Source organism: Brienomyrus brachyistius, chromosome 3 (assembly GCF_023856365.1).
Source record: "Brienomyrus brachyistius isolate T26 chromosome 3, BBRACH_0.4, whole genome shotgun sequence".
NCBI lineage: Eukaryota > Metazoa > Chordata > Actinopteri > Osteoglossiformes > Mormyridae > Brienomyrus > Brienomyrus brachyistius.
In genome coordinates this window covers 23398198-23414256 of record NC_064535.1, presented here as the reverse complement: position 1 = coordinate 23414256, position 16059 = coordinate 23398198, and the positions used below count along the sequence as shown (strand labels likewise).

The following is a 16059-nucleotide window of genomic DNA, read 5'->3' as shown; positions in this document are numbered from 1 at the left end:
TCCAGCTCCATCAACAAACACTTCAACAATTACAATTATTTTTTTCTTTAAGTACACCATATTTAAAACTCTAACCTTTACTTCCCTTTTAGGATAAGCCAATCCTTTCTGAGAAACAGTAATTCAAACGCCATAAATGAAGTGTTCAGGAACATGAATAGACTACTCACTAATGATTCAAATTTCCTAAGTCTCAGTTAAAATATTGACAGGAGAATCGTCCACCTAAAAGCGGTGAATTTATAACACAGTAGAGATGTACAGACGCTCCTCTACTTACTACAGATACGTTCTGAATGGCCGTTCGTAACTTGAAATGTTCGTACGTCGTTATTCAGCATCATTTTAAAGGTATCCGCAAGTACAAAGAACTAGGCTGCTGGGAGTACGTACGCTACGCTGCTGCGCGGTGGGAGTAGCGGTCAGGAACTAAGCGGAATTGGCGCGCAAGAAAAAAAAATGATTTTGCGATCAGGAAACGGGAGCCTAATGAACACAATTTGGATTTACAGTCCTCTTCGTTCGTATATCTGAAAGTTATTAAGTTGAAAGTTCGCAAGTAGAGGAGCGTCTGTATTACAGATTTCGCGCTGCAAGCGTACATGTTTGGCAAACGCGTTTATCGCAATGCTTTATTTGTCCGTCCCAGCCACCGTAGCTCGCCTGACGAAGACATGGCGGATGACGAGGAAAGAAAGTTTTCCAACTGAAAAAGTATGGAATTCCCCTGAAAAACTTTAATATGCTCCGTTCTGGGTAAATTAAACAAACGTGTCCGACAGCATATTTATATGAGGGTTTATCCTTTAAGCATGTCGAATAAAACTAGAGAAACTGGCTGCAAAAAAACCGTCTTATTCGCAATGGGCGTTAAACTGCTGGGTTACATTCCCAACGGCAACTAAGGAATGAGCTCGAAATTATCGAAACATTTCATATATCAGTTTAAAACGGTACACAGTCCCTCTGTCGCTACACTTCAGCACATGAAAGATGTTTTGTGAATTTATGTTTGTTGAAAGGACCAGGAAGTAAAACAATACGCAATACGGAGAAACCGGTTTCGATGAAAGTCTGCCGTATCATAAACTTCTGCTAGTTACTTCGGTGACCAAAACGCCTGAAGTCTGGGATTAATAACTAATACCCTGGCATATAAAAGTACGCCGCCACATAACCAAGTCAATGTTGAAGTTTATATCTGAACTTATGTTTCATAGTAGAACAGTGCGGGAGAAACCTCTGCGGCTGTTCGCTAACCAAACGGCTCTCCGGATGCATGTTGACTCGGTGTCAGCGCCGCTTCGCAACCTGAGCTTTATATATGTATTGTTTCGGGGGGAGTGATTGCCCTCCGTAACATTTGTCCACTTTTTTATTGTTGTGAATTTTGGGTGATCAAAAGGAGCCCTCGATAAGATTTGCCCCGGGGGGTCCCCACTAGGTAAATTTTGCAGTGGGCACGCCTGCCTCCTCCGCTATTGACTGGTTCATTAATATCCCTGGCCGTCATTTCTGAGTCACTCTGATCGGTTTCTCTGTCTCCCCCCTAGCTCCCTAAGGTCACATACTTGACAATTGCCTCGCCATACCCTGGATGAGCCTCTAGGGGATGCTTTCCGGATGTGACGAGTCACCCACCCTCGAATGTTAATGTGTAGGTCATTCCGCTACTGCGTCAGCCACTGTCTCTATGCAGCGATGACGAAGCTGGAGGAGCTGAACCGTGACGTCGGCACCAGTTCTTCGGTGCGGTGTCTTGGCTATCTGTCCAGCCTTAGCCTCTTGGTGGCAATATGCCTAGGCCTTTACGTGCGCTGGGAGAAGACGGCGGAAGTCACGATCCTGGTCATCTTCATCCTGGGCCTGTTCGTCCTGGGCATCGCCAGCATCCTCTACTACTACTTCAGCATGGAGACGGCCAGCATGAGCCTGTTCCACCTCTGGTTCGGCTTTCTGCTGGGCCTGCTCTGCTTCTTGAGCAGCCCGTCCCTAGCGACTGATGTAAAGGAGCAGGTGACAAACTACCTGCTACTAAGCAGCCTGCTGCTGAGGACGCTGTGGGCACTGGTGGAGCGGGTATGCGGCTGCACGCGCTTCCGGCCTGCCCTGCTCACGTCTGCCGAGTTCCTGGAGCTGGTGGGCTTCGCCGTGGCCAGCACCACACTGCTGCTTAACAAGTCGGCCAGCATCATCCTCCTGGCGGTGGCGCTAGCCGTGCTCATCGTCAGCCTGCGGATGAAGTCCTTCTTCGCCATCCCCAACCTGGCATGCTTCGTGTGGGTTGCCGCCGTGCTCTTCACCTCGCTGGAGCTCTCTCCGAACCTCTACGGCCTGATCTGCTACCTGGGCCAGCTGGTGTGCCAGCCCCTTCTGGACTTGTACTTCAGCGGCCTGTCGGTCACCGAACGCTGGCTGCCGCTGCTGACCTGCGGCCGGTTGTGGCGCCGCCTCTCAGTCTTACCGCTGACGCTGTTGGAGCTGGTGTTCCTCACTCTGGCCGGGTTCAAGCTAGGCAGCCTGGGCCAATGGTACCTGGTGATCCCGGGCTTTTTCATCTCTGGTGCCTTCTGGCTCGTCTGTCATGTGGTCTTTGTGATCAGCCTCTGGGGGTTCCACACCAAGCTCAACGACTGCCAGAGGGTCTTTTTTTCTCAGCGCTCCGACACACGAAGCCTGGACAGGGTAATGGCATCTAGGGGAATGCGCCACTTCTGCCTGATCTCCCAGCGCCTTGTGTTCTTCAGCATGATCTCCACAATTATCCTGGCTGCGGTCAGCTGGCAGGTAAGCCTGCAGTCTTATTTATGTCCAATGCAGGGCTAGAGGACAAGCCTGCCTGTTTCCGTGTGGGCATAGCGAGGTTGAAAACCGTCTGTATAACTACAAGCAGTCTGGTAAATGATTTATCATCAAATTACTAGGAAAAAATATATAATCCAAAGTCAGAGTTAGAAATCCTCACCTGAGATGTGTCTAGATCTGGATGGGGCTGTTCTTTCCTTTTCCAAGGCTGGGCCTCTAAGTACTGGTCTGACTGGATTTATGGTTCTGTTTGAAGCATGGAGCATCAAGCTGAAAGTGCTTCGGTCAGGACTGCGAGTCCTGAACAGAGACGCTCAGATTTCATTCATCCATCTTCCATAATGATTTATAGTGAGCCTGAAGCCCCCCCCCCCAACACAAATAGAGCACAAAGCAGGGGATGACGGCGTTTATCCGAGCACTCACACACACTGTTGTTTTTAAACGTAAGCCTTCATTTTACGTTTGTTTATGACAGATAAATCCACTCGCAGTTTCATGCATATTTTTAAAATGTTTGACCTCTTTTTTATGCATATTTACCGATTTTAATGAAATACTAAGTAACTTCCCCAGCGCTTCATCTCTGGGGATGGACCCTTTGTCGTATCACTGAATCATTCAGTAGAATATAAGGGCTTTAAAAATGTGTTCACCTTTGTCAGGACAGATGATATCACAGTCTATAGGTCTGTGCTGAGTGCAAATTTAGCACCATGCTAGAACTCTGAGGGGCTTATTAAGCATAAAACATGTCACGTAGCCCTTGTCGTGTTGCCTACAGAACCCCTGTTGTTTTTTTTATAATATACGCTCCCCCCTCCCTCCCCCAGTCCACCAATGGAATCTTCATGAGTGTGTTCCTCATCGTTCTCCCCCTGGAGACCCTGGCCCACAGCCTTTTCCACGAGTTCGGAAACTGCCTGGGGGGCACGTGTGTGGGCTACGCTGTTGTCATCCCCACCAATTACTGCAGGTACGTGGCGTCCGGCCCCAGGAGCTACCGCCCACGTCCCCCAGCCTGGAGACCTCTGAGCCTGCTTGAGCTTGCCGTTTCCCCCCTTCCCTTTCAGGCCAGCTCACAGTGTTTGTCATGGAAAGCTGACTTCTTTATTACCGCTAGATGCCCTATTTTCAATTTCACTATTTGACTCCCTGAAAATAGTCCGGATCCAGTTTATTTAGGTCAGCGGGCAAACCAAGGATACTTAGACAGCACATATTTAAGGGGGCTCTTTCAGTATGGAAGACTGTTCTCTGTCAGGTCTGCTCATTTTCACACGTCATCGTTGCCAAGTACTGCCGCCATCCCTGTCACCTGATCACCCCGTTCTGTCAGCTTGGGGATTAGCAGAAACTCGTCAGGGTGAGCGAGCCAGCCCGGTCCAGTCCCATGGCGATGGGTTCTCCAGGCTGGATGATCTCAGATTGGGGGGGGGGGGGGGTCACCGTGCCCCGTTACCACGGCCTCCTTCAGGGGGCGCTCCTCTGTGTAATGAGACCTTCAGCCGTGACGATTCTGCAGTGGCTGCAGGATTCCCCCCCCCCCCGCTCGTTTTCACCTTCAGCGTCTGTGCCTTTGATCTCCGTGCCGCTGCTTGATCTGCCCGGATCGCGGTCTGCGGAAGCTGTTATCCGTGCAGGCTGACATTGGCACGAGTCACTCCGCGAGGTTCCTCACGCCAGGGTGTCCTAAGCTTGACAACACTCACTCAGGGGGCGTTACTGAGCAGCTCATTCATGATTATATATATGGCTGCTCTAAACTGTTAATATTCTTTTTTTCTAATATTCTCCATATATTTTTTACACCCCTTTTCTTACTCTAACTGTCTCTATCCTCTTTATACCTATATACCTGCTGCTGGACCAAACGAATTTCCCAAAGGTGATCAATAAATTCAAGTCTAAGGCATATGACGCTGCTGATGATGTCATTGCACTGCCCCTACCCCTCCCCCCAGCCTCGACGGACAGCCGACGCTGCTGCCCCCGGACCTGGTCCAGGAGCTGAACCTGCGCTCCACGGGCATGCTGAACAACATCCAGCGCTTCTTCTCGCACCACATGATCGAGACGTATGGCTGCGACTACTCGGCGGGTGGCATGGTAGCCGACGCGCTACAGACCAAGCTGCGCGGCTTCATGGAACAGCGCACAGCCGATGGCCCGCGCCACGACACCTACGTCATCTACTACAGTGGCCACTCGCTGCGCTCCGGCGAATGGGCCCTGGCCGGTAAGGGTGCAGTAATTCATACAGAGGGGCCAACCGTGTCGTTAGCCAGCAATATGTTTTCATTTGCTGAGTGACAGGGGAGGCGGCCAATCAGCCTTCAGCTGTGCCCTGTGGTCCCCGCCCCTTTCAGCATCATAACTGGTCATTAATGAATGACTGAAAGTCTTCTTTCATGTTATTGCATATAACCAATGATTCTCATTACTTTAATGTTTACTTTAATGATTAATAATTATCAATGCTCAGCATCAGTGAGGCAGGAGGAGCTGTAGCCTTACATATAAAGGGTTGAGGGTTTAGCTCTCGGTCCCGGCTCTGTGTGTGAGGATCTTGCGTGTTCTCCCCATGTTTGCATACTCTGGCTTCTTCCTGCCGAGGAAAGACACACGGTTTACAGGCTTGGGTATCTTCAGATTGCCTTGGATCTCATGGGAAAGGCTGAATGGTCGCCGCAGCTCTGCTCAAGTTGAGCACGCAAATTGAAATAATGTAAAACAGACGGGTGGTTTGATGGAAGCTGTGTTTGCAGTTTAGATGCAGGTCTCGTCCTGCATAGCATTTGTGTTTTCTGGGTGTTGTTATTAATAGGGCACCTGCATGAATTAAACATTAGAATATAATCACAGGCAGTAAATGGCTTTTATGATGTATTTCCTGTCAATTTGTCGGTCTGCACACCGAACGAGTCCGCATGGCGTGCTGTGAGGACACCCGGGTTGCGCTCTGTGGGTTGGCCCTGCTCTTCTACCACCGTGGGAAGTTGTTAACATGAAGGGAGTCAGTGAAATTTGCAGAGAGAGCAGACAGACATGTTAAATGTTTAAATAGATGAGAGACGGGACGGTGAAAATTCCGCCATGCATGTGAAGCGGATGGAACAGAGAAGGGATTTGTGTGCTTTTAAAGTGTTAGTGATGCAGCCCGCTACGGAGGCAATGGGAAGAGGCTTGGGGAGGAGAGAGGGGGAGGTGTGGGGGGGGGGGACATCAGGGGAGGCTGACGCGATGTCTGGTCCTGCCAGGTGGCGACACACTCCGTCTGGAACAGCTGCTGGAGTGGTGGAAGGAGAAGAATGCAGGCTTCTGCTCGCGCCTCATCGTGGTCTTGGATGACGAGAACGCCGGGCCGTGGGTGCGGGAGGTGCGGAAGGTGGACGAGCTGTACGTGGCAGTGCAGGGGGCGGAGCTCACGAGGCTGAGGGACGTGGAGGAGGCGGAGCTGCCGCAGCTCGGTGACTTCACCGCCCGATGGGTGGAGTATAACTGCAATCCCGAGAGCGACATCTGCTGGTCGGAGGGCAGCGACGGCGTGTTGGCCATCTATGGTGTGTCCATGCGGTGGGGCGACTACACCCTGCACCTGCCCACGGGCAGCGACGTCACCAAGCATTGGAAGACCTACTTCCCCCGTGCCACCTTCCCGCTGGTCCACCTGGCCAACTGGTGTGGAGGCCTGAACCTCTTCTGGGTCTGCAACGTCTGCCTGCGCTGCTTCCGCAGGCTCAAGCTGTCCTGGTTCCCCCCGTCCGTGCTGGACACAGGCCAGGGCTTCAAGCTTGTCAAGTCATAGTGGAGCCCCCCAGAGCCTTTCAGTCAAATTACACTTTGTTACCCACTCGCTCATTTTTAGGATGAGACAGTTCCTCAGTCAGGGCATGCTGCCTGAAGGTCATCGGACATTTGCATTGCTGTTTGGTGCATACATCGGTGGTGCTGAGGAGGAGGAGCCCCAAGCTGCCAGTCATCTGTGACGGTAGCAGCTGATTCGCTGTGACACAGCTGGGGGAGGGGCTAAGGAGTATCATGCCCCTCACACACATGTCCACCTCTACAGCGAGCGAGTCTGCCTCTCAGGGCCCGCATTCTCACTATGTAATTTGTCCCACCCTTTTAATTACATTTTGTTTGATCACTTGTCAGGGGGATAGGGCTGAAAGGCTACCCCCCCCCACTCTAGATGACTAATCTGAAGGTGGCTATATATATATATATGTGTGTGTGTGTGTGTGTGTATGTATACACACTGTATATACAGTCAACACATACAGCTGATGTATATATATATTATAATTTATTGGAACTGAACTTCTGAATTCATTCCAGTTATGGTTTTTACTGGTGTTCACCAAATGAAGCTTCATGAACCAGTTTCTGTATTTTTTGACCCCACTAGATGGTGCCCTTTTTTGAATAGAGAGCACCTACCATCTAGTGGGGCCAGAAAATACAGCAAGTGGTTCATGAAGCGTCGTTTGGCCAACACTAGTTTTTGCCCCAAGGTTTTTCGAGGTAGATTATGGCTCAGTCTGCTTAATGGAAAAGCTGAGAAAGTCAACAGGCTCCCCATCGCCGTGTCGCTCTTTTGCCTGGCCCCATCTTCGGTGGAAGCTGACGGATGCTGGCATCTTCCCTCTGTGTCTCGGTGTCAAGTACAGCTGGTCCCAGAACCTGTCCTTTAACCTCACACTGACTAAACCCCTGAGTCAGACTCGCATTTTCCGGTTATAAAAAGCTGACAAGGGCTTCACGGAGAACTGATGTTGCGTGCGGACACTTTTGACCCCATGATACCATCTGCGTGAAGGCAAGATGACTGGTCTTCCCTGAGGAACGAATGCTAAGCAACAGGGCATGTCTCCATCTCGCCCCGGCCTTGGTCTTATTCTCATCTTATTCATCCAATTAGATTTAATTCTTTGTGTTAAGCAAACTTCACAGTGGTTTGCTGCTCCTCCTCCACCAATGACAGGTCACTATGAGTAAGCACTGGGGAAGACAAGGGCTCTTACATGCATGAAACAGTCTGAATATGCAGATCAGCCAAAGTGTATTCCTATATATGCAAATACGTGTAACTGCAAGCACTGTCCGCCCGGTTTGTGTTTGTTATGTTTTGGTTTCTTTGACAATGCCTTAACTTCTGTTTTTCTTTTTTTCTTTTGTTTTTTTTTTTTTTGAAAGGAAAAAATATAGCCAATATGCAAAGTGTCCATCTTGGTGGTTTGTGGCCCAGCCACTCGGCTGACAGCTCTGCCAGGGCCTCCTCTCATTCACACCCCCTTGTCATTCACACTCCGCAGAGTCTGCTGCTGTTGCTGCACATTATGTGTGGAAAATGCCCTGTTATCTCTGGCTGAGGCTGATCCCCCCCCCTCTGACACCTGCCTGGCCACCCACCCCCTCTGATGCAGAAACCTTCCTGAAGTGCATTGCGACACAGTAATGAGATCGCCCAACCCACCCACCCGACATATTAACCCCAAGAGTTTTACCAGTGTAAGGATTTTTTTTCATTTTATTTGTCCATCGTCCCTTTTCCAATGCTGCTTTCTTGGGCAACAGACTAGGACATTAAATCCCCAACATTAAATCTTCTCCCTTATGTGGGTTCGACACTCATGCGGGGTTTATTGGGGCTGGAAGTGAAGTTGCAGGGTTAGGTGTCCATAGGCTTTTTTACCCATCAGTCGTCATTAAACACAAGGATTATCCGGAATCTGGTACCAAACCCAAAACTGCTTGCATCGGCACATTTCAGCCCAGAGGAAGTTGCCTCAGCATGACTGTACGTCTGTGGGTGCTGCTATGCACAGAGGTTTACTGTAATGTGGGTATCAGGTTTCGGGGTATTCATTTGCCGACCTGTGAGCACTTTGAAGTCAGTATGTGGTAAAGAAGGAGGGGCTCGATCCTCCCGGTTTAAGGCCTTTTTATTTACCAGTCGGCATCAGATTTCTCTCACTCCTCTGGGAACTCTGTGATTCAGCGCTCATTCCAGTTTCCTGACTATAGATAGTGAAAGATCTTTTTCAGCTGATGAAAATAAAGCAAGACCGATGGTTTTTAGAATTCGGAAAGATTTGCGTATGATTTTGCCGCAGTACGTGGACCTCTGCTGCAAGTCAGTTTTTTTTCCCCCTTCCCATCTTGGCCAGACTGAATCCTGGCCATAGCAGTGAAGATTATAAAGCGTATTAGGTTACTGGCCAGATTCCTTGTCCTAAACTGGATTAGGTAATAAAACTGTCTCACAAACGCTCGGCAGAACGCTGAGTCAGACCATTCCCCGGCTCAGGCGGGAGGGCTAGAGAGACAGCTACTTCTCGCAGCCTGTTCTCACCTGCCTGCCTTTCTTTTCATCACCGATCAGCTCCGTGTACCGAAGTTAAGCATGGAGATGATGGACGAAGGAATAATGAGGGAATTACATTAGGGGACCAAGGAGGAGCAATTCTAGGATTTTAGGCCTCCAGTAGGGTTGATACTTTCAATCTAAGGAAAACCTGCGATCCTCCCCTAGCGAGTTCTTAACTGTGAAATTTACATGTTGGTGGGAGATTTAGAAAAAGAAATTCTGGGGGCTGGAAGGGTCCAAGACGTGCCGAAGGGCACATGAAGATGACTGACCATTGCGTTAACATGTAAGCAGAGGGTAAGCAGATGAGAAGATAATGTGTGAGGGTGATATTGTGGTGTGAGGTGGAAATGCATTAGCGAATGTTTGGGGATAGGATGGTTGACCCGCATGCAAAGAAAGCAACGTGGTAGACATACACGTGTCTAAGTCACAGGGTGTGTGTCAGAGATAACTGTGATGTTTTCCACTGCAAAAAGGTCACTGCTTGCTCGTGTGTGGCGTTAAGCGTCCAGCTGGTTCTGCGTGTTCCAGAGAAGCTGTGAGCTGCTGGAATGGGACCGCCTCCAGTGTCACGGAGAGTTGGCACGCGGACAGCCTTTTGTAAGCATTTTGAGATCCAAAGACACTGTTTGAAGGGGAAATGAATGTTCCTGTCAGCAGTGAATCTAGTCCTGCTATAGTATGTGTGTCCCCCCGCACCTCCGCCTATGTGTGGTTTATTGCCACCAAATGGCAAACGAAGCTTCATTTTAAGTGCCGACTTTACCAGCACGAAAGGTTTCCAGCTGGTGCTCTCGAGTTTGACCGGAAAGACTCCTTCTGTTAAAAATTTCTAAAATACTCGGACCCAGGCAGGTGTTTGAGGATGAAGCCGGCGGTAAGCGGATTATGGAGAACGTCTCCCATCGATGTGCCGCACACCGATGGTGACACGTTTCCTGCTGAAGATGGCCGCATCCCACAGCGTGCCTCCCCTGGTCAACAAGTGTCCTCCTGACACAACGATGCCTCTCAGGAAGCTGCCGGATCCAGATTAGCCAGAGACGGAGGCAGAGGGGGACGTGGTGGAGAACATCTTGTCTTCCCCCCCACTGGCATGTTCCAGTCTTCTCTCATTCTGTGCATTAGGTTGGACTGGCAGCCCGGATGAGAGTGTTATTTTTATCTGAGCTGAGGCAAAGATTAAACCGCTCTTTTAGAAAGAAAAAAGAAACACAGACACATTAAACATACTTTATGCTCCGCAAGTTCCATTAACGTCAAGTGTGCAGGGCCACGGGAGAATCCTCTTCCAAGGGTATGTGGACCAGGCGGCCATAACAAATACAGGCAATGCAGCAGGAAAAAAATGCTGTTTGGTAGATTATCTCGAATGGCTTTGGTGGTGCTGGCTTAAAGAAAAGAACTTTACGTGGATCTAATGATTTGACGCAAAAAACGAGAAGTCTGCCTTACATCGCACAGTATGATCCTAAATATCTACATCAGCAGAGCCCCGCAATGGCTGAGTTGTATTATCTTTTATAATGGCCCACAGACCAAAGTCACAATTCAGAATATAAATGGGAACTAGAGGCAGCCTCCTTTATTTTGAAGATTTCCCCTACCTCAGTATACAATGCCCTCTCCGGATTTAGCAGCTTGGGTTAAATCCTGTTTTATATACTGTGATGTAACCCACTCTTTCTTAATCTGCAGAACGTAATCATGTGGACTCCAACGCTTCATCCATATTTACTTGTGTTAATCCAGTCTAGCACAGGCCTGCTATCAGTCAGACTGAAGTGGGAATGTAAGTCCGCTATGACAGATCTGTCTGGTTCTCTAGGGCGTTGGATGTTTCACTCGTGTCATCATTCGGCTATAAATCTCACTGCCCGGTGTTTTGGCTGCAGAGCGGTCATACATTGATAGAAGAGAATATGATACGAACGAGCGTTTAGGAGCTGTTTCGAGTGCCGAATCTAAGATAGGAGATGACGGAAAGCGGGATGATGTGGTTGACAGCATATTTTTCTTATAATGTCTAGTATGAACCCACGTCATAGTGAGGTCCTGTAACGACTGAACAGATCGGGAAGTGCACATTGTCAAACGTGAAGGATGTTACTGCGTGGAGCATTGAACTGCAAAGAAATGTAACCATCCCATAATGAAATTTCAAGGCAAAAACACTGCTGTCATGGCAGTTTTTCAAGATACGTGATTTTTTTTCCTCATTGAAAATATCCTCCCCACTATTTTAAACACCTTTTGTTCTCTGTGTGAGAGTTTGAGTGGTTAATGCCTTTAAGACCTTTCTACCCCGTAACATTTTGGATATTCTGTGTTACTTTTTTTCCACAGTATGGTATGACGCATGGACATTGGATACAGTTGTACCTTCTTTTCATTAAAGCTTAAATAATGAGCAGCACCAAAATGTGATCACTTAATTAGGATGATTTTAGACTAATCTGTAATTTAATCAGATTTATTCAGTGCTCGCTATGTAATGTTTTTTAATAAGGGATTGTTTCTGCTTGCCAGTATTAGCTGGAGTCCCACTTTTCCCCTGACCTGTGTCCTCCATGTCACTCTACCCGTGTGGTTACCGCGGCACCCCTGTTGCTAAGCAGCCATCCTATCTTTCAACCATGTTAATGGTCTTTCTTACTTTATATACTGTGCGTTTATATACTCCGCCTGGGTCACATGTGTGCGGAGTTTGCATGTTCTCCCTGTGTCGTCGTGGGGTTTCCTCCGGGTACTCCGGTTTCCCCCCACAGTCCAAAGACATGCCGAGGCTAATTGGAGTTACTAAATTGCCCGTGTGAGTGAATGGTGTGTGAGTGTGCCCTGTGATGGGCTGGCCCCCTGTCCTGGGTTGTTCCCTGCCTCATGCCCATAGCTTCCAGGATAGGCTCTGGACCCCCCGTGACCCAAAAGGATAAGCAGTTTGGAAGATGGATGGATGGATGGAAGCATGCATTCACCTTTTAAAGCGATACACGTGGCAATTGATTGTTGTAACGTTTACATATTTTATGTGCCTTTGCACTTATATGACAAGAAATTACTGTGTATTCTATACCACAAATGAAGTACAAATTACCATATCAGTCTAACAAGGTTAAAATGCACGATTGTTTCTTGCCATAAAATACATACACATTTGTGCTGTTACAACAATTGCTTGCCGCACGTATCACTTTTAGAGGTGACTTGTGTACCAGTTATGCGCATCCCTGTGCATAGAGCTGGACTGTGTATGTACTTTGCTGATCCTGTGTTCTGCGTGTGGCTAATGCTAATTGCTCAGTAAAGGGTCACGAGGAGCCCAAAGGGAAACACCTCTTTGCTGGTGATTACTGGGTCCTCCCTCTTACATCGCTATTAATGGCAATGCTCAGCAGGACAAGTGTTGACACAGCATGCAGAAGCAGTACAGTTAGATAATGGAAATGTGCCCGGTGAGGGGGATGTGTACCTTTCTATACTTTCAGGACAGTGGTGGAGGGGTCACATCTAAACAAACTGCGGCACGGGTGAGGACTTCCCAACTTCAGAGGACAGTCCGGCTGAGGGCCGCATGAGTTTGCCGCGTGCTGGGGGTGTGAATCGAGCGACGTGGCTTACAAACCTGGGGCTTTTTCCTGAGTCACATTTCCAGCTGAGGATCGCCATCTGGCGATTTGGCCCAGACCGCAGCAGTCATGTGCGGCAAATTTACGCTTGACACTCAGACAGACAAAAACACTCATGTAACGCTACCCCCATGTAGAAAAGCGATGGAGTATATGTGTATTTTCCCTCATTATGGATGAATGGGTTGCAGTAGATCAGTGCATGGTTGGGAAGTGAATGCATTCGCCTCGACTGGAGTCCCAGCTGACTCGAAAAAGCCTCGTTCAGATGTTCCCACTCCAGAAGCTCTCAGACACACCGCAATACTCCTCGACGGAGCAGACGGAGCAGCTTGGGGGCTCTCCAAGCGGCCCCCACATCCCCCAGCAGGCTCGCGGTGCCGTGACTCACGGCTGGTTCCCACAACAGCAGCTCTCTTGATTGTAGGTTAGGGTTTAAGTTGAATTGAGGTCAAACGTAAGCTGTTTCTTCACATTTCCGTACTCTGGACTGTGAGCCTCACTACTAGGTTCTGTCTGCTCGTCCCACCGGTCGGGTAACGGGGAAATGCTGGAACGACTGACACGTCATTCGATCTTCCTCGCAAACCCTGGTGGTCGTTAGCCGACTGATGCGGTGATGGCTTGAGTCATTTTTTGAGTCTTGGCAGATTGGTTTTCGTGCAAGTTGCTCTTAACTTACGCAAAACTGACTTAAATCCGGACTTACGTACAAAAATATCTGAGTGTACGAAAGTGATAACACAAAACGTTGTCGTGTGATGCATAACCTATTGCCACCTCATCATCACCATCATCATCATCACCACCAGCTATTAATTAATGCCATGGCATTAAACAACAAGAAGAGTAGCCCCCCCATGTCCCAGAATGATACTAGGATTAAGGGAAGTACAGTAAAGCATACCGTACAGAATCTTTAAAAGTAGAGCCTGGCGGAGATTCCAGGCCTAGAGGTGTGAGGCGACAGCACTAACCCCTGCCATTCTTTAGTATGTATTACTGGTATATTTTTTGGCTTATGTGGTATTTTGCTATAAGGTGTCTTGAATAGTAGGGTGGATAAATCTGGCTTGTGTAAAATGTAATGCAGTTTGTGGACGGTAGGTAGGTGGAGACCTACCTGTATTTCTGTCCACTGTATTGACTGACCCAATGGATTATGGGATCCATGTCTGTCAGGCCACTTGTGTTTAGTGATGTGCTCACCACGGCTGGGACGGTCTTCCTTTCTTCTCTGATTTTCAGTTCGGGGATTTAAATTGAAAGCTGCTTCTAGCACTGACACTCATGCCAAATATGTCAGATGTAATCTGTTCAGTTATTCAAGATTATTCCAGTTGTGGAGTGTTTTTTGGTGTCAGTATTTTCGCCTTAATTTGAAACATCCATTTGTAGAAATTGTTTTTAGATGCAGAGAAGACAAGGAAAGTAACCCAGGAAATTCACAGGGACATTTTGGACAGACAATGAAAGGAAAGCTATTTTAATGATGAAAATCAGGGTCTGTCACAAACGTAAGGCTGGTTATGAACGAGGGCCACTAACGGAGACGGTGACTATGGGATTCTTTTGCGGAAGCAGGTGATGAAATGTATTTCATGGCTTAGTTTTATTTTCATTATTTTTTATGTTTTAAACCAGGGACATTTGAAATGAGTGGATTTCTGCCCCTAATGTGTCAGCGCTGGTCTCAGAAAGCGTATCTCCCACTGGCGATTTGTGGTCGGCCTTATGATTTGTGGGTCTGAACGGAATGTGATTCGGCTCAGTGCCTGTTTATAAGTGGGACAGCATCTCTAACTTAAGACAAGAATCTTCCTTTTCCTGAAAAAAAGGCTTTCTCACACTAGAGGTTTGACCGTAAAAAACATCGGTTGCTAGCGCTATTGTTGTGACCCAAAAAAAGTCGACTCTCCGTACCAGCAGTCCGGCCCTATAAATTTCTGCTTCCCACACTGGTGGCTCATCCCCACAAACGGCAGGTTTATTTTCCGTGGCGGGGCAGCCCACCTCCTGGGGAATGCCGACGTCCTTGGTCTTCAGAAGGAGGTCTGTTGACCGTTGCTAACGATCGAACAGATTCATTTCAATGAGGCGCACTGGGATTTCTGCGAACAGGAATGTTCATCTAAAATAACAAGTAGTGGAAAAATGCTACCGAACGCGTTAATCCACATAAACCGCCGTGCCCTGGATTGTTCTACAGCCTCAAGTGGAGCACATTCACGCTGTGAGAAAATGCGCCTGCAAACACGCTTAGCTGTGGGCGAGTGACTCTTATAGATAAAGTCAAACAGATACAGATGACTCACCATGTGAGTCACATGACCCTGGCCTCTCTCTGCTCATTGGTCGCCTCCACAAGCTTAGCAGAATACCAGTCGTTCCTCTTCATCGCCGCCCTGGTGACTCTATTCACCATTCACTCATCATCATCTCGGGGTCAAGTGCACACACACACACTCTTGAAGGGACCAGTGAGAGGTCAGCAGTGGCATTCTGGGAAAAGGAGGGAGGCTGATTGTCTATCCACAGCCCCAGGAGACTAAATTGCAGTTTCATCTGAAATTCTTGTAGCCACACATATTTATATTTAGGCAAACAAAGCAGTGGGCGCCCCTGAGACACTCGGTGCATTTCTGCTGTCAATGACCAAAAAACCAAAGATCACTGGGGAGCAGATCTGGGGTCAGATGTCACCTCTATCTCTCCAGAACTGCCGCACTTCAGTTCTGTAGTGATTCACAAGGTCACATCCTCATATCTGTGGTGATTCTAATCAAGACATAAAACCACAAACAGAGACAGCGGAACCGGGGGGGGGGCATCAATAAGCAGTGATGAACGATATCACAGGAAAATGCAAACCAATAAAAACTTTATTAATAAAAGCCTGAATTACAGTTCTGTGTTTTTTTTTTTTTTTTATAAAAACAAAAGGTTATATATGAGTTTTTCAAAAGCAGACAGGTGGCCGTGACGACACGCCCTCTGGTTTATATGCATTCTGTTGTACATGACGACCATTAATAAAGGTGAATATTTCAGCATTTGTGGAAATACAGTTTTAAAAACGTCACTTGAAATAGTTTGGGCAAAAGGGCAGGTGCCCGCCCTCACTCCCATGTCTGGTTCATACAGCAGAATGTAATGTGCATGCTGGATTGTTTGACTGCATTCCCTTGAATAGGCCTTATCAGCTGTCCTCGCTGTTCCAAGCTGATTGGCTGTGAATGGAAATGGGGCGGG

General features: G+C 48.1%; 1 protein-coding gene across 3 annotated transcripts; it reads left to right on the top strand.

Annotated features, from left to right (window-relative positions):
* The first annotated feature begins 571 nt into the window (after positions 1–571).
* Positions 572–15708, top strand: tmem168b (transmembrane protein 168b). Of its 3 annotated transcripts, none has more exons than XM_049008660.1 (5): positions 572–714; positions 1554–2787; positions 3639–3781; positions 4770–5044; positions 6066–15708. In XM_049008660.1, the coding sequence occupies exons 2-5, from the start codon at positions 1648–1650 to the stop codon at positions 6611–6613; spliced, it is 2106 nt and encodes a 701-aa protein (XP_048864617.1). In that variant the 5' UTR covers positions 572–714; positions 1554–1647; the 3' UTR covers positions 6614–15708. The 3 variants fall into 3 exon arrangements, with proteins under 3 accessions (XP_048864617.1, XP_048864618.1, XP_048864619.1); XM_049008661.1 differs by having other exon boundaries at positions 643–756; XM_049008662.1 differs by lacking the exon at positions 572–714 and adding an exon at positions 764–1444.
* Positions 15709–16059: the final 351 nt, after the last annotated feature.